Source organism: Hyla sarda, chromosome 8, assembly GCF_029499605.1.
Source record: "Hyla sarda isolate aHylSar1 chromosome 8, aHylSar1.hap1, whole genome shotgun sequence".
NCBI lineage: Eukaryota > Metazoa > Chordata > Amphibia > Anura > Hylidae > Hyla > Hyla sarda.
The window spans coordinates 135,792,119-135,814,467 of NC_079196.1; the positions used below are offsets into that span (position 1 = coordinate 135,792,119).

The window sequence follows — 22,349 nt, forward strand, 5'->3', positions numbered from 1 at the left end:
AAACATACACACATCATACATACACACATCATACATAAACACATCATATACACACCCGCCGCCTCCAGATCCCCCCACATAATACATCTCCACACATCATACATACATCCTTCTAGCTTACACACATCTCCACACATCATACATACATACATGTTGCTTACACACATCATTCATACACCATACACACATCATACATACACCATACATACAGTGCATACACACACATCATACATACACCATACATACAGTACATACACACATCATACACACATCAGACATACACCATACATACAGTACATACACACATCATACATACACTATACATACAGTACATACACACATTATACATACACCATACATACAGCACATACACAGCAACCCGACCACCTGGCCACCCCTGCTGCTCCTCCGGACCCCAAATTAAGCCCCCCGCCGCTCCTCCAGACCCAACATTAAATTAACCCCTCCTCACTCACCTGCGGCCGCCATGAAGTACAGCGAGGAGACCTGCTGGTGATCCGGTCCTTCCTCTGCGCTCACTCCTAGGCCGTTGCTGCAGGCATTAGTAGCATGTCTGTAGTTCCTGCGCGCCTGACGGGAGGAGGGGGTGTACGTCTTGACAACATTATGGTGTGCTTAGGGGTTGTGGTAGAAAGGGGGGTTTGAGGCTAGCGCTGCACCGGGCCTGGTACTAGCATCGCCGCTGCCACAAGCTTCCCTTTCAGGCCCAGGGAGGGGCGGGGGGTTTGAGGTTAGCGCCGGGCCTGGTACTGGCATCATCCAGTGAAGATGAACTAGAGCTGGGCGGTATGACCAAATATGTGTATCACAGTATTTTTGTAACATATGGCGGTTCCACGGTATGTAACGGTATTTCTTTCACCCCCCCCGCCCCCCAAATCATGTGTTCTACTCCCCCCCCCAAATCATGTTACCCGCTAGCGCTGTTCTGCTCCCCCCCAACTAATTATCAGCCCAGCGGGGTACTACTCACATATTTCAAGCACTGCCCTCCTCCTCTTTGTTGTGGGCCACTGGCGCTGGAACTCACTATACGCCAGTGGTCTCCAACCTGCGGACCTCCAGATGTTGCAAAACTACAACTCCCAGCATGCCCGGACAACCAACGGCTGTCCGGGCATGCTGGGAGTTGTAGTTTTGCAACAGCTGGAGGTCCGAAGGTTTGATACCACTGCTGTACGCTGTATCCCTATGCCCGGGCTGCAAAAGATAAAAGAAACTTTAACTTACCTACGTCGGCCTTACGCTGGGGACTGGAACGTCGGACAGCCATCAGCCTATGACCGGCCGGAGCCCACTGTCATGTAAGAGGCCGGCTTCTTACATGACAGTGTGCTCAGCCTATCACTGGCCGGGGCGAGGCATCGCTCCGGCCGGTGATAGGCTGACGGCTGTCTGACGTTCCAGTCCCCAACGTAAGGCCGATGTAGGTAAGTGCAAGGTTATTTTTTTTTATCTTTTGCAGCCCGTGCATAGGGATACAGCGTACAGCAGTGGTCTCAAACCTGCGGACCTCCAGCTGTTGCAAAACTACAACTCCCAACATGCCCGGACAGCCGTTGGCATTGCTTGACATATGTGAGTAGTACCCCTCTGGGCTGATAATTAATTGGGGATGGGGAGCAGAACAGCGCTGGCGCGTCACATATGATTAGTTCCCCGATGTGGAGACAGCGCAGCGCTGGGCTGATTCATTCATTCCCGAGGGGGAGGGGCCCAACCGGTATTGCGGTATGGGAAAAATTCATATCGTGCAGGCCAAAAATTTCGGTATTCGGTATGAACCGGTATACCGCCCAGCCCTAAGATGAACCCCCTAGAAGGCGTCGCTTGCGTCGGCCAATGCCAGGAGAGGCCCCCCTAAACTAGTAGCCCTGTCCCCCAAACTAACCCTGTCCCTTGTACAATATTCCCTACCATACTAGCGGCACTATCCCCCTTACAGATGACCCTGTCTGGACCCCAGTTCCGGAAAATTATGCACCACTGATTCCTGCGTTTGCTGGCCACCCAGAAATCCAAGTTGACACCACAGTCCTCACTGAAATTGACTTTAAAAAAAAAAAAAATATTTCAGTGAGGACTTTGTCAATTTGATGGTGGCTCAAACAAACTTGTACGCCAAACAGTTTGAGGCCCAGAATTCCGATGCGTTTTTGGCTAGGCCTGACAGATGGACCCCCGTCAATGCAGCTGAGAAGAGGACATTTTGGCGCCTCATGCTACATATGGGCTTAGTAAAAAATCTGAGCATTAGGCAATACTGGAGTGGGTATGTTCTGTATAACACCCCTCTACAGTATGGCCATGCTACGGCAACGCTTTGAGGCTGTCCTCAAATATTTGCATTATGTTGATAATGCAATGTGCCCTTCCCGAAATGATCCTGCGTATGATCGCCTGTTCAAAGTCAGGCCAGTCATACATAATTTCAGTAATAAATTTGCAGAGGCATATATCCCCCATAAGGAGATCGCTATTGATGAATCCCTTATTAGTTTCAATGGGAGACTTCATTTCCGCCAGTATATTCCCAGTAAAAGGGCAAGGTATGGCGTGAAAGTATACAAGCTCTGTGAGAGCACCTCAGGGTACACTTACAGATTTAGAGTGTATGAAGGGAAGGATTCCCGCAATGAACCCCCAGAATGCCCCCCCATCCTGGGAGTTAGTGGGAAAATTGTGTGGGAACTGATGTACCCTCTGCTGGATAAAGGTTACCACTTGTACGTGGATAACTTTTATACAAGCATCCCTCTCTTCAAGTCTCTTTCCGCCAGAGCCACTGCCGCTTTTGGCACTGTGCGAAAAAATCAGAGAGGCCTCCCCATATATCCCCCACCAGTCCCCCTGGGTGAGAGCAGAACCCTTATTTGTGAAAATCTGCAGTTGGTCAGATCTAAGGACAAGAGAAACGGTAGCACCCCTGTCACTGTACGAAGTACCGCAACAACGGTCCTCAAACCTGATTGTATTCTGGACTGTATTCAGGATATGGGAGGAGTTAATCTCTTGGATCAATTCCTCAAGCCATATGGCACCATGTGCAAAACCAGGAGATGGTACAAAAAAATAGCATTGTACATGGTCCAGATGGCATTGTTCAACACTTTTGTGCTATTCCGGAGTGTTGGCAATGCAGGGACGGAAGGAGAGGGCCCGAGTACCTCTGGAACTGTAGGCCCACACATCGTACCAACGCAACATTTTCCAGGGGAGGTCTCCCAAACTGGAAAAAAAAGCATGTTCCCAGAAAAGGGGCAGAGTTTGTGCTAAAAATGGAAAAGAAAGGACACCATTTTCCAGTGTGACACCTGTCCTGAAAAACCAGGCCTCTGCATCAAAAAATGCTTCAAGGCGTCTGTGGTGTATTTATGATTTACCCCATTTATATTCTTCCCCAAATTTAAGTGCGTTGTACACGAGCCTGGATGCGGCATTGTACATCACTTTTTTGTTCTTTTCCAATGCATTGGTGACGTTGTACATGAGCTTGGGACCACAGCTATGTACAGCGCTTTTCCGATGCATTGTCAACACAGGGACAGTCCAGTCCCTGGTTGTAATAATCCCCCAAAAGTCCCAAGAACATTAATCCAGGGATTTTTTCTGATTGTCATATTTGGAGTCGGGAAGGAATTTTTCCCCCTGGCATGGGGCAAATTGGCATCCGCCTCATAAGGTTTTTTTTTTTGCCTTCCTCTGGATCAGCACAGTAGGGCAGTGTTTTCCAACCAGGTTGCAAAACTACAACTTCCAACGTGCTGGGAGTCACAGTTTTGCAACAGCCGGAGGCATACAGGTTGGGAAACACCGCAATAGGCGGAGGTTTACTAACTGTGGTGTTTTGGTATGCCGCATGTAAGTAAATCTCTGAAACTATCAGCCGCCCCTGTGCAAATCACTAAATTAGGGTACGTTCAGACGAGCAGATTTACAGTGCATTTTACGCTGCGGATCTGCTGCTGAAGGACCTCTGTATGCTGCCTTTACATGTGCCTGCTCGCAGGGGCAATACGCCACTACGTGCAGACACACTGAAGCAATGTGCGAGTTGCCGTGCATGCGCGGTGTACGTGCGCATATCGCGGCAGCTCCACCTTCTCTATGAGCTGGGCCGAGAGCTGCCACAATGTGCAAGTATACTGCGCATGCATGTAGCGACTCGCACATCACAATGTGTCGGCTTGGCGAGCAGGCACATGTAAAGGCAACATACAGAGGTCCTTCAGTGGCGGATCTGCAGAAAAATATTTACTGTAAATCCACTCGTCTGAACGTACCCTTAGGCCTCAAATGTGCATGGCGCTCTCTCACTTCTGGGCCCTGTTGCATTTGCCTGGCAACAGTTTAGGGCCACATATGGGGTATTTCTGTCCTCAGGAGAAATTGCTTCCCACTTTTGGTGGGGTTTTTCTACTTTTACGTTTTGTGAAAAAGAAAAGTTGGGGGTTATACCAGCATGTTAGTGTAAAAAAAAAGTACATTTCTACACTGACATGCTGGTGTAGCCCCATACTTTTAACTTTCACAAGAGGTAAAAGAAGAAAAAAAAAATTGTGATAGACTTGGCTAATGGTTGTGGCGTTTCTGACAAATGTAAAAAAAAATACCCACATGTGACCACATTTTGGAGACTACACCCCCCAAGGAATGTAACAAGGGGTGCAGTGAGCATTTGGACCCTACAGGTGTCTGAAAGATTTTTGGAACAGTATGCGGTGAAAATAAAAAAATATACTTTTTACGCCAACGTGTTGCTGTAGCCCCAAATTTAAATTTTCACAAGGTAAAAAGAGTAAAAGCCCCCAAAATTTGAAATACAATTTCTCACAAATATGGAAATACCCCATATGTGGATGTAAAGTGCTCTGCTGACCCACTACAGGGATCAGAGGGAAAGGAGCGCCATTGGGCATTTTGGAAAGTGGATTTAGCTTCGAATACAGGCATGTCGTGTTTGCAAGGCCCCCATTGTGCCAGGACAGTGGAAACAGCCACAAGTGACCTCATTTTGGAAATGACACCCCTCAAGGGGTAAGTGAGCATTTTGACCTCAAGGGGGATTCCAAGATTATTGAAACCATAGGCTGTAAAAATAAAAAATTAAATGTTTTAATATTCTCAGCCCACTGTTAAAAATATCTTGGAATAACTGTTGGGGATTTAAGGGTTACTGTACCCCTTGTTACATTCTTTGAGGAATGTAGTTTCCCAAATGGTGTGCCATGTGTTTTTTTTTCTGTTGTGGCACCATTGGGGCTTCCTAAATGTGACATGCCCCCCAAAAACCATTTAAACAAAATTCTGTCTCTAAAAGCCAAATTTTACTCCTTCTCTTCTGAGCCCTGTTGTTCGCCAGCAGAACTCTTAACGTCCACATATTGGGTATTTCCTTACTCAGGAGAAATGGGGCTACACATTTTGCGGGACTTTTCTCCTATTACCCCTTGTGAAAATGAAAAATTTAGGATAACACCAGCAATTTAATGTAAAAAATCTAATTTTTCATTTTCAAGTCCAACTTTCACAGACGTTTGTCAAACACCTGTTATTGTACCCCTTGTTACATTCCTTGAGGGGTGTAGTTTTTTTTGCAGTTCTGGCACCATGGGGGCTTCCTAAATGCGACATGCCCCCCCCCCCCCACCCCAAAAAAAAACAAAAAACATTTCAGCAAAATTCTCTCTCCAACAGCCAAATTTTGCTCATTCTCTTCTGAGCCCTGTAGTGCACCCGCAAAGCACTTTTCACCCACATATAGGACATTTCCTTACTCGGGAGAAATGGGGCTACACATTTTGGGGAGCTTTTTCTCCTAATATCCCTTGTGCAAATAAAAAATTTTAGGTGACACAGCAATTTAGTGTAAAAAATAAAATTTTTCATTTTCAAGTCCAACTTTAAGGGAAGTTTGTTAAACACCTGCGGGAATTTAAGGGTCACTGTGCCCCTTGTTACATTCCTTGAGGGGTGTAGATTCTCAGAATCAGAATATTCGGTAAAAGCGTTTTCGAGTTATTAATTCGTAAAGCGACAATGGTCAGAATTGCGAAAAAGGGCTCAGTCCTTAAGGTGAAAAAGGGCTGCGTCCTTCAGGGGTTAAGGGGGTACTCCGGCGCAAAGACATCTTAGGGAATAAGATGCCTGATCGCGGGGGTGTCACGCCCCCTCCCATAGGCTTGCATTGAGGTGGCAGAGTGTGACTTCACACGGGGGCTGGGCCGTGACGTCATCATGCTCCAACCCCGTATCGCCAGTAATCAGTAACAAGATCAGACTGATTGTAACCGGGTTGCTGCGTGCAAGATCACGGGGGTCCCCAGCGGTGGGACCCCCACGATCAGACATCTTATCCCCTATCCTTTGGATAGGAGATAAGATGTCTTAGCGCCAGAGTACACCTTTAATGCATAAAGTGGCACTGGTCAGATGCACTGGTCACTGCAAAAAACAACTGAGTCCTTAAGGGGTTAAATACCAGAGTAGTTGTGTAAAGTCAGTGTCATAAGCATTAAATGAATAAAATGACTGATTATAAATACTAGACAAAAGATAAAAAGATAGCATTAAAATCACAAAAGGTCACAAATAGCCTTACAAGTATGCTAAGAAAGATAATTGCTCATTCAGTTTTTAACAGCCTTGGATCACAATTGTGTTCCTGCTTGAAATGTCTCAGAAGTTTTTTCAAAGTGAATAGATCCCAGGTCTCTCTAGCCACGAGTATGTTTCTAATATGCTCCTGAGCACGAATTTAAAGATCACGGGATGTTAACCTATGTAGATATTGGGACAACTGCATGTAGCATAATGTATAACATTCTAACATGAGACATACTGGTGGATATAGAAAGTCCGGGATCCATCCGCTGTTGAGAAAACAGATTGTGCGTGGGCTTCCCGTACCAAGATTCTCTGTGAGAAGAACATACTCTTCTGATTCTTAGAGACCCGGGATCTGTCCACGTTGAGAACACTTCCGAGACATTTTAAGCAGGAACACAATTGTGATCCACGGCGGTTAAAAGTTAGAGGGATAGAAGAAATACATTGTGTCATCAGAGTAGGTAATATTAAACAGATATGGCCTAGGATGGAATGTAGATGGATCATCACATTGGGGACAATGATGCCAGTGGGTTTCAATGAGCAATTATCTTTCTCGGCATACTTGTAAAAATATTTGTGACCTTTTATTATTTTAATGCTACCGTATATACTCGAGTATAAGCCAAGTTTTTCAGCATGATTTTTCGTGCTGAAAACACCCCCCTCGGCTTATACTCCAGTGAACTCTCCGCCCTCAGTGGTCTTCAACCTTCGGACCTCCAGAAGTTTCAAAACTACAACTCCCAGCAAGCCCAGGCAGCCATCGGCTGTCCGGGCTTGCTGGGAGTTGTAGTTTTGAAACCTCTGGAGGTCCGCAGGTTGAAGACCACTGCGGCCTTCGACATCATCCAGACCCCCCAACCCCATTAGTTTTGTACTCACCTCCGCTCGGCAGGACGTTAGGGTGCGCTGGTCCGGTGCTGCAGGACCGTCCGGTGGGGAGGGATAGTCGTTCCGGGCTGTCCATCTTCATCGGGGGGGGGGCCTCTTCTCCGCGTTTTGGGCCCGGCCCCAGAATATTCACGTTGCCTTGACGACGATGCACAGGGACGTTCATTTGCAACGTCCTTGTGCGTCGTCGTCAAGGCAACGCCTCTATTCCGGGCCACGAAGCGCGGAGAAGAGGCCCCCCTGGTGAAGATGGACAGCCCGGAACGACTATCCCTCCCCACGGACAGTCCTGCAGCACCGGACCAGCGCACCCTAAAGTCCCGCCGAGCGGAGGTGAGTACAAAACTAAAGGGGGTGAGAGGGTGGGGGGTCTGTCTGATGTCGAAGGCCGCAGTGATCTTCAACCTGCGGACCTCCAGATGTTTCAAAACTACAGCTCCCAGCAAGCCCGGACAGCCGATGGCTGCCCGGGCTTGCTGGGAGTTGTAGTTTTGAAACATCTGGAGGTCCGCAGGTTGAAGACCACTGTGTCAGACATTGACAAGCGGTATGATGAAGGGGGGGCTGATGGCATGTGGTGATGATGAAGGTGGGGTGGGGATTATGACAAGGGAATGATGAAGGGGGGGGTGGGATGATGACAAGGGGATGATGAAGGGGGGGGGTGGGATGATGACAAGCGGATGATGAAGGGGGTGTGGGATGATGACAGGCGGTGATGATGAAGGGGGGATGATGACAGAGTGATGATGATGACAGGGGGATGATGTAATAACTTTTCCTGGGATTTTGGGGTGAAATTAGGGTCCTCGGCTTATATTCGGGTCTGCTTATACTCGAGTATATACGGTAACTTGTTTTTTTTAATCTTTTGTCTAGTATTTATAATCTGTGAAGTTATTTGTTTATGCTTAAGACACGGGCTTCAAACTCTGGGATCCAAAGAACTAGAATATACCCAGTTTAATGCTAATCATTATTTGAAACCATTTCTATATGATTTATATCTTCTCACTTCCCTATATATATATATATATATATGTATATATATATATATATATATATATATATATATATATATAGAAGAAACACCAGGGATGCAGCACTCCAAAGAATAAAAAAGTGATTTATTTTCTCATCTTCAGTGAAGCAACGTTTCTGCTCATTTTCAAGCATAGTGATACACCCATTTTCAAGCATAGTGATACACACATGTTATGGGTTATATATACCCAAATAAGTGCGATTACAAACAATCCAATCCACATATCCAATTAGACATACAATTACAAAAAAGTGATATAAAATATTGCATTACAGTGTACCATGTTTTAACCTCTTAAGGACGCAGGGCGTATGGATACGCCCTGCATTCCGAGTCCTTAAGGACGCAGGGCGTATCCATACGCCCGTGGGAATTCCGGTCCCCACCGCTAGCCGGTTGGGGACCGGAGCCGGATGCCTGCTGAAATCATTCAGCAGGCACCCCGGCACATCGCCCAGGGGGGTCCTGAGACCCCCCCATGTCGGCGATCGGAGAAAATCGCATGTCAATTCAGACATGCGATTTTCTCCAATTCTGGGCTGATCGGGTCTCTGGTGACCCGATCACCCGGAAAATAGGGCTGATCGGAGTTGTCAGCAACAACAAGAAAATGGAGGCCGTACCTGCAGGAGAAGATGCCTGGGGACCTGGGATCTTCGCTGCTGGATCCTGATCAGGTAGGGAATCCACAGTGGGGGGGGGGGGGGAATTGAAAGTGAAAGTTAATCGATCTTTACTGTGGCAACCACTAGGGGGGCCAAACTGCAACGCCCAGCATGCCCAGAGAGCCAAAGGCTGTCTGGGCATGCTGGGAGTTGTAGTTTTGCAACATCTGGAGGGTCACAGTTTGGAGACCACTGTTACAGTGGTGCCCAAACAGTAGCCCTCCAGATGTTGCCAAACTACAACTCTCAGCATGCCTCGACTGCCCAGGCATGCTGGGAGTTGTAGTTCTGTAACATCTGTCCCTTCAGATTTAGCAATTTTCATGACATTTTTGAAAATTGCTGCTCTACTTTGAAGCCCTCTAATTTTTTCAAAAAGCAAAAGTATGTCCATTTTATGATGCCAACATAAAGTGGACATATTGTATTTGTGAAGAAAAATAAAATTTATTTGGAATATCCATTTTCCTTACAATTAGAGAGCTTCAAAGTTAGAAAAATGCAAAATTTTCAAAATTTTCATGAAATTTTGGGATTTTTCACCAAAAAAGGATTCAAGTAACGCCGAAAATTTACCACCAAAATAAAGTAGAATATGTCACGAAAAAACAATCTCAGAATCAGAATATTCGGTAAAAGTGTTTTCGCGTTATTAATTTGTAAAGTGACGGTGGTCAGAATTGCTAAAAAGGGCTCAGTCCTTAAGGTGAAAAAGGGCTGCGTCCTTAAGGGGTTAATAAATATCAGTGTACCAGTGTATAAATAAAGTGCTGATTAAGTGCCATAATATTAAAAGCAATGCTTGAAACATAACTCACATTTTCACAGTAAACAGTAAATATCCAATTAACGTGTCACACGTGTAATACATAAAAATACATAATTATATATAAATATCGGAGGAGAACATCGCTTACCCGCTCTGTATACTCAAACATGGCACCACTAGCGTGGTGTAATTTCCACTGCGCCTGCGTGAAGACTACGTGCGGTCACCAGGAAATGGTCACCTGACCTCGACGCATCATGTGACTGCTATAGCTCTCGCGATATCCCAACTGGGAAACAAGAGAGCCGCAGTCGCGCGACCCATCACTGGGCCACCTGATCCAGTAACCAAGCAACCACTGACGCTACTCTCTCTAACAATAGATTATAGTTGGTTATGTCATTCACACCGGTGCGGTATTATTCTGAACATCAGAATATATTAAATCTATTGATCGGGGGTGAGAAATGTTAAAAGCCCTATCAAGGGATACTAAAAAACCTAAGGGGATCAAAACAAAGACCCCTAAAAAAAAAAAACCTCCAGTACTATTGAGCCAAAATTTTTTTTTTATATATGAAGAAATGATATACAAAAAAATTACATGAAAAGGTGTGCAACTAATTATGCCAAGAATAGTAAAAATAGAAAAATATAAATAATAAAAAAAAATTGGATTTAAAAAAATATATATTTTTTTATTTTAAAAAATAATAATGAAAATAAATAAAATAAATAAATGAATAAAATAGAATAGTTAGTGGTCATTGCAGACCTCCCCGCATGGGGCATGAAGAGAATAAACCCATTTAACTGGGGGACACTTGGCCTCCAATTCCCGCAATTTCAGGTCAGAGGGGCCAGCATCATCGTGGGCGAGGATGTCCAAAATTATGAGGTCTAAGCTAAGCTTGAAAATGGCTCCATAGAGCAGAAATGTTGCTGCACTGAAGATGAGAAAATAAATCACTTTTTATTCTTTGGAGTGCTGCATCCCTGGTGTTTCATCTTTCTGAATGGACTGCAATCAGGTTTGGGTGCTGGCACCAAAACGGCATTATTTTTAGGAGTGCTGCAACAATTTCGATTTACATGTGTTTATACATGTTTTTTTAAGAGTTGTATATCTATTTATTTTTTTATATACTGTAGCACATTGATTATAATTGTAGTGTTATGCATTTTGTAAATGTCTATGACCAAAGCACAAAAGCATTTTATGCACTTTTTCTAATATCATCTTTATTATATTTACATTACTCTAGAGTGTAATAACATTCAAGGTTATGGATACTAGATTTATGGGGATAGAATGTTGATCCAGGGATTTATTCTGATCGCCATATTCGGGTCAGGAAGGAATCTTTACTCGGGGAATCTGTCACGGGGCAATTGGCCTCAGCCTCATGGAGGTTTTTTGCCTTCTTCCTGATTAACATAGTAGGGTTTTAGGTTGAACTCGATGGACTCTTTTTTTTTTTCCAATCTTGCAAACTATGTTAGGGTGCATTCACACCATGGCTGCCAGATCCGTCTGGGAAATTTCAAAACTGTCAGTTGCCGTATCCCAGTGGGACAAGCTCCGAATCTCATTAATCTAAATGCACCAACCAGAGTCAGATAGTGACCGCTTTTGTGGCCGGACGGAAACCGTGGTATGCCGGGAATTAATCACCATGTTCATGTTCACAGATTTATGTATTATACACTAATGTTCTAATAGAATTATCATAATATTTTCATCAGTTTTTTTTATAATATATTTACCTTGATCATTTAATGGTTTATTTTCACATTAATACATCATAGTCACATTACAAGCATGTCACAAATTTTTTAATTGGCACCATTTTATAATGTTCTTTATTGTGGAAAGAAAAGGCCAAATTTATTATAGTCACCAGAACTCTCGCCCAGTCTGTAGTGCCGCTGATGTGCGCTCCTTCTGAGGCAGATGCCTGGAGCCCCATCCGGAGTCTATTGGCATGACGCGGATGCTTAGTGATGAAGGCTCGAGCCTGCTCATGCCCCGGAAGTGGGGCATGAGGACAGGATCTGAGCCTCAGCAAGCACTGGCAATTGGCTTCACTGAGAAGTGTGGTGGAGAGTGGGTGAATGCGCTATAAATAGAAAGATCCCTCAGTCTTAGACAGCGCCCCTTCAGAAATGATCATACCGGAACATATGTAAGGGATACAGAGGATTCAATATGGGTAAGCACTTTATGTGAGAGTTATCTGTTTACATGCACTTTGCACTTTGTTATATAGGTTATATAGGTCTAACAGCATTTTGTAGAGACAAGCTTTCGGGATTCCTCCCTTTATCAAGTCCAAAGCAAATCTAAGCTCACAAGCAGAAGGCACAGGTTACATCTCACAAATATGCAGGGGTTAAGACAATAGATGTGGAGAATTCACACTAAGATGGGCCATAAATTGCAAGCTGCGTTCCCCTGTCCGATGCCCTCCGGCATGTCCAACCATCCGGCGTCAAAATTGAGACGTTGGATGATTGTGAACTGTCCCATTCAAATGAATGGGATCAGTTCTAGCATCAGTTTCCCTCCGGTGCATACCAGAGGGAAACTGTGCCGGACGACTGATATATGTGAACCCAGCCTTAGAAAACCATCTGATGTTATTTAGCATACCATTGAAAATGCTAAATAACATCAGACAGTTTTCTAACAAATATATTTATATGTTTATATATGTTTTATGTACTATATATATATCTTTTTTATTGTTATCTGTATGTTTTGAGAACATACATGTGTGATGAACCGATGTATGTGTTTGTATATTTTGTATATGTATGTATATGTGTGTATGTGTGCATGTATATACATATGTGTATGTATATGCATATTCACGTGTATATATGTTTGTTCTTTTTTAGTAATTTTTTATGCGGTTTGTATATTTTTGGATATTTTGTATATCTGTTACATTGTGTCTTTCTATATATTTTGCTGTTCTGTCTATACAAGGGTTAAAATGACTCTGTATAAATACCATGCATGTCTGCTGTTCCCAATATGCCTGATGAAGCGGTTCGCTGCGAATTGCGCTGCATTATGGGTAATAAAACTTTTTGCCTCAAACAAGATCCAAGCGCCTGCCTGATCCTGTGGTTCTTTCGGAGGAATTTTGTAGGAGTCTATGTAGGTTGAACATAGCCCTGTGGGATTAGCACTGGTGTTGGTGCAATATTAGTGTGCAATATTGATTAGTTATCTTTTTATTCAACAAGTGCATTGATACATTTGGCTAATAGTAAATTAAGTATTATTAAATGTTGGTCTTCTGTGCTTTTTTTTTATTTTATATTTTTTATTAATTTTTTAAGTATTTATTTTTGGAATTTTAAGATACAAAACAACAAAAGTACAAAACAACACTCCAGGTAGGCACACCAGGAATGCCCAGATAAGGACAGTGTACATGCATAGCGATACAGAAGTATACAGTAACAGCGAAACAAACAAACTGCATTTAAAGAAAAATAGCCCCTGCACTCTGCAGCCGTTTCAATACAGGAACAGGGCCACCCCATGCGATACCCAGAACAGAACAGCCCAACAAGACAACAGACACACATCCACAGACAAACCCCATTCAAACCCCATAAAAAACCCTATAAGAGGACAGGAACCAGGGCCAAGTTAAACTAGATCTGGGAACTTGTTCACTCCGGAAGGTCAGTCGAAGCCTCCAACATCAGCCAGGGCAACCAAACCTTATCAAATGTCCTAGGGCATTTACGACTCATATATAGGGTGTGGAACATCGGAACATGCTTGTTAATCAAACCTATCCAGCGGGAAACGGGGGGTAGTAGTGTCCTTCCAAGCCATAACAATGACCTTACAAGCACAGTACAGGAGAAACCACAAGAGAATATGTCTATGAGAGCCCGACTCCAGACCATTGATCAGACATCCGGAGACAAAACAAATGGAAAATCTAAGTGATCAGCCAAAAATTGCATCACTTCCCTCCAGAAGGGAACAACACATGAGAAACCCTTACACAACATGCAGAAACGACTCTACGTCCGCTGCACACCTAAAACAGCTATCCGAAGGAGAGAAACCGATGTATTGGAGTTTAACAGAGGTATAATAAAGGCGTAAAACAAAACGAGATTGAATCAGCATATCTCAAGCACTAACAACAGCAGAATAGTATGTCAACTCAACCTCCCTCCACTGCTCCTCTGAAAGAGTAGGTACAGTACATACCAAAAGTTTGGACACACCTTCTCATTCAGAATTTTCTTTATTTTCATGACTATGAAAATTGTAGATTCACAGTGAAGGCATTAAAACTATGAATTAACACATGTGGAATGATATACATAATATGAAACAATTTAAAATATGTCATATTCTAGGTTCTTAAAGTGGCTACTTTAAGAACCTAGAATATGACATATTTGATTTGATTACTGTCTTGCACACATTACTGTCTTGATTTGATTACTGTCTTGATTTGATTACTGTCTTGCACACTCTTGGCATTCTCTTGTTGAGATTCAAGAGGTAGTCACCTGAAATGGTTTTCACTTCACAGGTGTGCTGGTGTGGAGGAGGAGGTGTGAGGGTTTGGGGGTGCTTTGCTGGTGACACTGTTGGGGATTTATTCAAAATTGAAGGCATACTGAACCAGAATGGCTACCACAGTATCTTGCAGTGGCATGCTATTCCATCTGGTTTGCGTTTAGTTGGACCATCATTTATTTTTCAACAGGACAATGACCCCAAACACACCTCCAGGCTGTGTAAGGGCTATTTGACCAAGAAGGAGAGTGATGAGGTGCTGAACCAGATGACCTGGTCTCCACAGTCAATGGACCTGAACCCAATCGAGATGGTTTGGAGTTAGCTGGACCACAGAGTGAAGGCAAAAAGGGCCAACAAGTGCTAAGCATCTCTGGGAACTCCTTCAAGACTGTTGGAAGACCATTTCAGGTGACTACCTCTTGAAGCTCATCAAGAGAATGCCAAGAGTGTGCAAAGCAATAATCAAAGCAAAGGGTGACTAGAACCTAGAATATGACATATTTTCTCACTTTTTTGTTATGTATATAATTCCACATGTGTTAATTCATAGTTTTGATGCCTTCAGTGTGAATCTACAATTTTCATAGTCATGAAAATAAACAAAACTTTGAATGAGAAGGGGTGTCCAAACTTTTGGTCTGTACTGTATATCCTCCACCCACTTTAAATAGGCCAATGCAAATGGATCAGGACCCACAGATTTAAGTAACGTATACACTTGCGTAAGGTCAGTAGTACTCAGAAGCAAAGAAACCCGGGGCCACATCCAAGAAGCCAAACTGAGTATGAACCACATCCCTCACCTGGAGATGCTGATAATGAGCACTCCTAGGGACATAAATCCGGTCCTGCATATTCACACAGAAGGGGAAATAATGGTTCTCCCCAAACAAGAGCATGGCAAATTTGGCTTCATGGGTGCTCAAATAACCAGCTGCCTCCAATTTCTGCAGGAATGCTAAATGGGTGTTCCCCCACAGCTGTGCTCTAGGAGAAACAGCTGACTACGAAAAGCGCACAGACAGAGGAGACGAGGGGACATACCTGTACAACACATTAGTCAGAGACTCATACGAACCCATGAGGGCGCCAGCCAGATCCTTAGTCACATTGGAGAGATCCACATTGATCCACCAGGCCGCATACACTAGCTGGGATGCTAGAAAGTAATTATACATATTCGGAGCTGCTAAGCCTCCCCGGTGCTTTGGCACCTGAAGTAGAGCCTGACCCAATCTCGGAGGTTTGCCCTGCCAGTAGAAGCATCTCAGAATACCATTCAATTTTTGGAAAACCCTTTTTGGAGGGTTAACTGGTGACAGATAAAAAACATACAGATACCTAGGGAGATAGATAATCTTAAAGATATTCACTCTACCCGCTAAAGATAAAGGTAAAGAAGACCACGACTGTAGCCGGTCTGCAGTACCAATCAAGAGAGGCTTCAGGTTCAAGGGTAAGAAATCACTCAAAGAGGCCGAAACCTCTACCTCAAATACCAAAATCTGTGTACTGCCCAAAGGCCATTCGGGAGAGCAGACAGAAGGACAACACCCCTAGAAAGAGCAATAAGGAGGATTTGGCCCAATTGACCCGCAGGCTGGAAAAGGAGCCAAACAGGTCAAGAAGGTCAAACAGTGCCAGGAGAGAGCCCTCCCCATCCGCTAAATAAACTAGGGTATCATCAGGATACATGGAAACCCTCTCTTCTAAGGACCCCTACGCAACCTGTGGATGGTCAGAAAGGCACGAATTGCCACTACCAGTGGCTGCACCACTAGTGCAAACAGAAAGGGAGAAAAGGACTTTCCTGCCTTGTACCCCTGCCCAAAGGAAAACAATCCGTCACCTCCAGATTTGTGCGAATCCGTGCCCTAGGCCTATCATAAAGCAGACGTACCCAAGCACAAAATTGGGGTCAAACCGGAGGACCCACAGCAAATATAAGGCCATTCTACAAAGTCGAAAGCCTTTTAAACATCAAGACTGACAACAAAGCCTGAAGAAACACTGCGGAAATATTAAGCTGGAGCTGCCTAACATTAATATCCGTAGCTCTACCTGGCATAAAGCCAGTCTGGTCAGGATGAACAACAGAGGTAATAACTCCGTTGAGTCTGTTTGCCAGAATCTTCGCCATAATTTTGATATCAACATTGAGAAGAGAAATGGAATGATAGGAGTCCAGCATAGTCGGATCCTTGTCTGGCTTAAGAAGAACTACAATCAGAGCCTTCCTCATGGAGTCAGGGAGAGCCTCAGATGCAGTTTCCACTTGATAGAGATTCAACAAACTCTGTGGGGGAGATTTATGAAAGCCTGTGCAGAGGAAGAGTGGTGCAGTTGCCCATAGCAACCAATCACATCACTTCTTTTATTTTTGATGAGGCCTGTGAAAAATGAAAGAAGCGATCTGATTGGTTGCTATGGGCAACAAATCCACTTTTTCTCTACACAGGTTTTAATAAATCTCCCCATGTGCCTTTTTGTTGGCGTACTTGTTCACATACTCAAATTGGTCATATATATTATTGTATTGCATACAGTTATTGTATTGCATACTGTATTGCATGCAGTGTTGTTAATTTTATTTTTCATATGCATTAAAATAGTTGGTTTTAATTCAAAGTAGAGTAGAGAACTAAAAATGTTTTAAAGATATATGTATATGTAATAAAATAGTTGGTTTTAATTCAAAGTAGAGTAGAGAACTAATTTTTTTTTTAAGATATATGTAGAGGAGTTTTCTCCTATGGTTTTTTCACATAGACATTGATAGCACCATGTAACTTTATATAATGATAGATAATTGTTTTGCTTATATTTGGTGAAGGAGTGGACTTATGTGTCTACTTTATATTGTAGCAGAGTGTCATTTCTTCAGTGTTTTCACATCAAAAGATAATAAAAAGGAGGGGGAAGGGGGGGGGTGGATAGGAACAGAGTGGGGAGGGTAATGAGAATTTAAAAAGAAGGCGGATAGAAAAAGGATGGAGGAGAAGGGGATAGTGTGTGGGGAATGAGAAAATCGATCAGACTCAAGTAAAGTGAAAATGAAATAATTTATTAAAATGAATGCTTGAGGAGAAAAACTGTGGAGAGGTACACTGGGCCTTGCGACCACCCACCTACTCACCTGTTACAAAGTAAAGCAAAATTGCTCTATAAAAGAAATAAACGACATGCAAAAATCTATGCTACCAAAAGTATGGTTGTCAGGTCATCACCAATAAATGATACAATGAATACTGCCGGAGCGCTGTGCACTCCCTGCAAATAAGGCAATATATATTTGTAATATACATTGGATAAAACATGTGTATATTTTTGACCCTACAGCTATTGCATGTGTGTCTCTATGAGGAGTCCAAATACAGGAAGTGAGGGTGGACAAGCAGGTCTCTGTGGACTAAGAAAAAGCAGGACAGTATGCACTGAGGCGCTATAACATGCTCCTGTCTCATACATCAGGATAATTGACAAGCCAGGACTCTGCACTGATCCCTGCTTGTCCTACCCTCACTTTCTGTTTTTGGACTCCTCATAGCGACACTCATACAATAGCTGCAGGGACAGCATTTTTTCATCCAAAAATATACACAATTTTTTACCTACATTATATAAAAAGTTTTTGTTGACGACAAGTACACTTTAATGGTAACCTACAAAATCTAATAAAAAGCCCTAACTCCATCCCTTTTTTGATTGCTAAAGTAAAAAAACGGATAAAAAAACATGCCCCCAAAAATGCCAATGTTAAAATCCACATGGCTTTTTTTGCATTTTTTCACTCCCATCAACTTTTTAAGGAGAAAAACGCCAAGATTTTTCCGAAAAAACGCCAAGATTTTTCCGAAAAAACGCCAAAGTCTCAACATGAGGTCATTTTTCGAAAACTGTCAGGGAGCCCAAAATTGCAAAAAAACGCAGAAAAGATAAAAAAAAAATGCCAAACTGAAAAACGGCAAGTGGATATGGCATTTTGCTGTTTCCTATTGACATGCAGCTAACATCTGGCAGCAGCATTTTTTAAGTGAAAAAACTAAACAAAACTTGAAACTTATCTAGGTGACCTGTTTGGGGTTTCTACTATTTTTACACCTCTAAGCTTCTGTTATGAAAGCACAATGCAGTAAATGTGACCAAAGGAGGCCTGAAATTTGGATTAGTATGTCTCTCCTGAGCCCTGCCGTCTGCCCAATGAGCAAACAGGTGCTCCTTTCCTTTTAAGCACTGATGTGTGTATAAACAGCTAGTTATTACCACAGCCGTGTTCAGGGTAAATTGTGTAACAATTTGGAGTAAGTTTGGAATGCCTTTTTTTTCCCTGTGTTCCTTGTGAAGATGTGAAACTACATATTATTGTAAATTTGTAATTTATTTTTATATGTATTGCCTAATTAGAATAAAATATATAAACCATTCATATGGGTGAAAAGGTCATTGTACCCCCTCAAAAATTGTTTTAGGGGTGTAATTTCCAATATTGGGTACCTGTACGTCCTTGGTCCTGCTCCCGTGATATAACGCGGGGTTACACGGTAACCCGCATCATATCACGGCGGGCCCGGCGTCATAGTGAAGTGGCGCAGCGCGCTATTAACCCTTAAGCCGCGCGCTCAGAGCTGAGCCGCGTGAATAAAATCGAAAGTGAAACCATGCCGGTTAACTCAGTGGGCTGTTCGGGATAGCCGCGGCGAAATCGCGGCATCCCGAACAGCTTACATGACAGCGGGAGGGCCCCTACCTGCCTCCTCGCTGTCCGATCGCGGAATGACTGCTCAGTGCCTGAGATCCAGGCATGAGCAGTCATGCGGCAGAATCATCGATCACTGGTTTCCTATGAGAAACCAGTGATCAATGATAAAGATCAGTGTGTGCAGTGTTATAGGTCCCTATGGGACCTATAACACTGCAAAAAAAAAGGGAAAAAAAAGTGAATGAATATCATTTAACCCATCCCCTATTAAAAGTTTGAATCACCCCCCTTTTCCCATAAAAAAAAACACAGTGTAAATAAAAATAAACATATATGGTATCACCGCGTGCGGAAATGTCCGAATGATAAAAATATATAATTAATTAAACCGCTCGGTCAATGACGTGCGCGCAAAAAAATTCCAAAGTCCAAAATAGTGCATTTTTGGTCACTTTTTATATCATTTAAAAATGAATAAAAATAAGTCCTATCAATGCAAAAATGGTACCGTTAAAAACTTCAGATCACGGCGCAAAAAATGAGCCCTGATACCTGATATGGATTTTTAGGTGCAAAATTGAAAGAGTTATGATTTTTTAAAGGCAAGGAGCAAAAAACGAAAATGAAAAAATGGAAAAACCCCCGGTCCTTAAGGGGTTAAGGGTACAGTCCCATGTACCACTTATGCAGCGTATTTCACACTGCACAAATTCATCTGCAGCAGCAGGAAAAACGCTGCATATTCTCAGATGATTATACACACAGAGCTAGCCGGCAACAGCCCTGCGTTTTCAGTGTGTGTGACTTGCGGCCCTGTCTACATTCTTCACTGAAAAAGCAGGGCTGTCGCCGGCTAGTCCTGTGTGTATGATCATCTGAGAATACACAGTGTATTTCCCGCTGTCCAGTTCCATTGAAGGGGATGGAGCCAAGTTGCAATACCACCACTTAACCTGAGGACCGATATGGTGCTGTTTTTGGAAAGAAATAGCTCTGTTTTTCTAAACCTGGATAACTCATTTACAGGGTTCAAAGCTTCAGAAAACCTTGACTATGTTTTATGCCAAAATATTTACAGCAAAAAAAAAATTGCAATGCAATAGTAATAAAAGGCATTTGAAGGTATAAAAAATCTTTAACCACAGTCTTTTTAAAGCATTTTTTCTTAGATTACTTTCTGTAAACCCTGGATTTATAAATAACCTTTTAGATACTTATAGCATATATTAAGTTATGGTTTTTAGCACTACCAGAAATGTTTTTTTTTTTTTTGTAATTTAACAAGACATAACTAGTACTTTAACAAATACAATATTTTTCTCTCAATTTCACTAGGATATTGTTCGTAAAATAGGAGAGCTTCTTAATATCACAGTTCAAACCCAAAGCTCCCTTATTAATGAAGAATTAGTTGAATGGAAACACAGACAACAAATAGCTTGTATTGGTGGTCCTCCAAATGCTTGCCTTGACCAACTCCAGAACTGGTAAGTAATCTGGCAGATACCTTGCTTAATTTTAAAATATTGTACCACACTAAGAGAATAGAGGATATTTACTCATGCAATATACCGTACAGTGAAGGAATAACATAATTTAATTCCCTGATGATTTATATGTGTGCCCACTGACAAAGATATGATCAGTCTATTAATTTAAAGGGATATTCCAGGCCAAAACTTTTTTTTCTGGAAAGTTAAACAGATTTGTAAATTACTTCTATTAAAAAATCTTAATCCTTCCAATAGTTATTAGCTTCTGAAATTGAGTTGTTATTTTCTGTCTAACTGCTCTCTGATGACTCACGTCCCGGGAGCTATGCGGTTCCTATGGGGATATTCTCCTATCATGCACCGCTCCCGGGACATGACATCATCATTGAGCAGTTAGACAGAAAACTTCAGAAGCTAAAAACTATTGGAAGGATTAAGATTTTTTAATAGAAGTAATTTACAAATTTGTTTAACTTTCCGGAGCCAGTTGATATGTATGTATATATATATATATATATATATATAAAAAAGGTTGTGCCTGGAATACCCCTTTAATGGTAGGTTTATTTGAACAGTGAGAGACAGAATAATAACAAAACAATTCAGATTAATAATAATAATTTCAAATAAATTATTAATTTATTTGCATTTGACTAAGTGAAATAAATATTTGATCCCCTATCAATCAGCAAGATTTATGGCTCCTAGGTTTCTTTTATACAGGTAATGAGCTGAGATTACGAGTACTCTCTGTTCTGTCTTCTTACATGTTCACACAGTGTGCAGTCTGACATTCAGCGTAAACCATTCCTGTCTTCCAAATAGGAGGACTGTTCTATGTAGTTCAACAGGTTTATTGGTCAACATGTTGTAATATGTGGTAAAACTATAGAAATACAAATAATATGTTTAATATGTATATGTACAGAGTATAAGAACCGCATGTATCATACATTACATAACAGTGAAGCACATGTTAAAATGGCTGCCCATATATAGGATTGCATGGCTAGCTAACAGTCTACATCTACACAGTTAACTCCCTGAGTAGTAATACAAACAACTTCACAGCTCTGAATACCAAAATGTCCTAGTAACAGAGGTAAGTGACTCATCAGATATGCTGTTACATAGATGGTGGAGTTTTAGAAGGAGAAATGTAAGGGCAGCTCTGATCTGGTGTCCAGGAGACTAAGGACTGGCCCCTTCTTCTTCCCAGAATGCCTTGCAACAAACCACAATGCATAGCACCACCCACAAGGCAGAATTCTTATAACAAGAAAAAGAAGGTGTAATACAACTTTCCACCAATAGATGGTGCTATAACCAGACCAATGAACTCTCAGATTTAGTGACAGGGACAGAAAGCAAATTGTAAATGCTTCTCAAACCCTGCTAGGCAGAACAACAAAACAAGTTCTGCCACTGGCCTGAGGAATAACTTACACTCTTCAAGCTTCCACACTTGGACTTCAGCTTTGCATACATTCCCATCTTTGCTTGGGAATGTGTTGGTGATGAGGCCCAATGGCCACTCTTTCCGATGGAACTGGTTGTCTTTCATGAGCACGACATCCCCAGGTCTGA

General features: G+C 42.5%; 1 protein-coding gene across 5 annotated transcripts in view; it reads left to right on the forward strand.

Moving 5' to 3' along the window:
* The window catches only part of STAT1 (signal transducer and activator of transcription 1), a 1,320,138-nt gene that overhangs the window by 449,364 nt on the left and 848,425 nt on the right, over positions 1-22,349 (forward strand). For all 5 annotated transcript variants that reach the window (XM_056535944.1, XM_056535945.1, XM_056535942.1 and 2 more), the window contains one exon: positions 20,605-20,756. In XM_056535944.1, the coding sequence (XP_056391919.1) occupies positions 20,605-20,756 (152 nt within the window). The remainder of the gene's footprint in view (positions 1-20,604; positions 20,757-22,349) is intronic.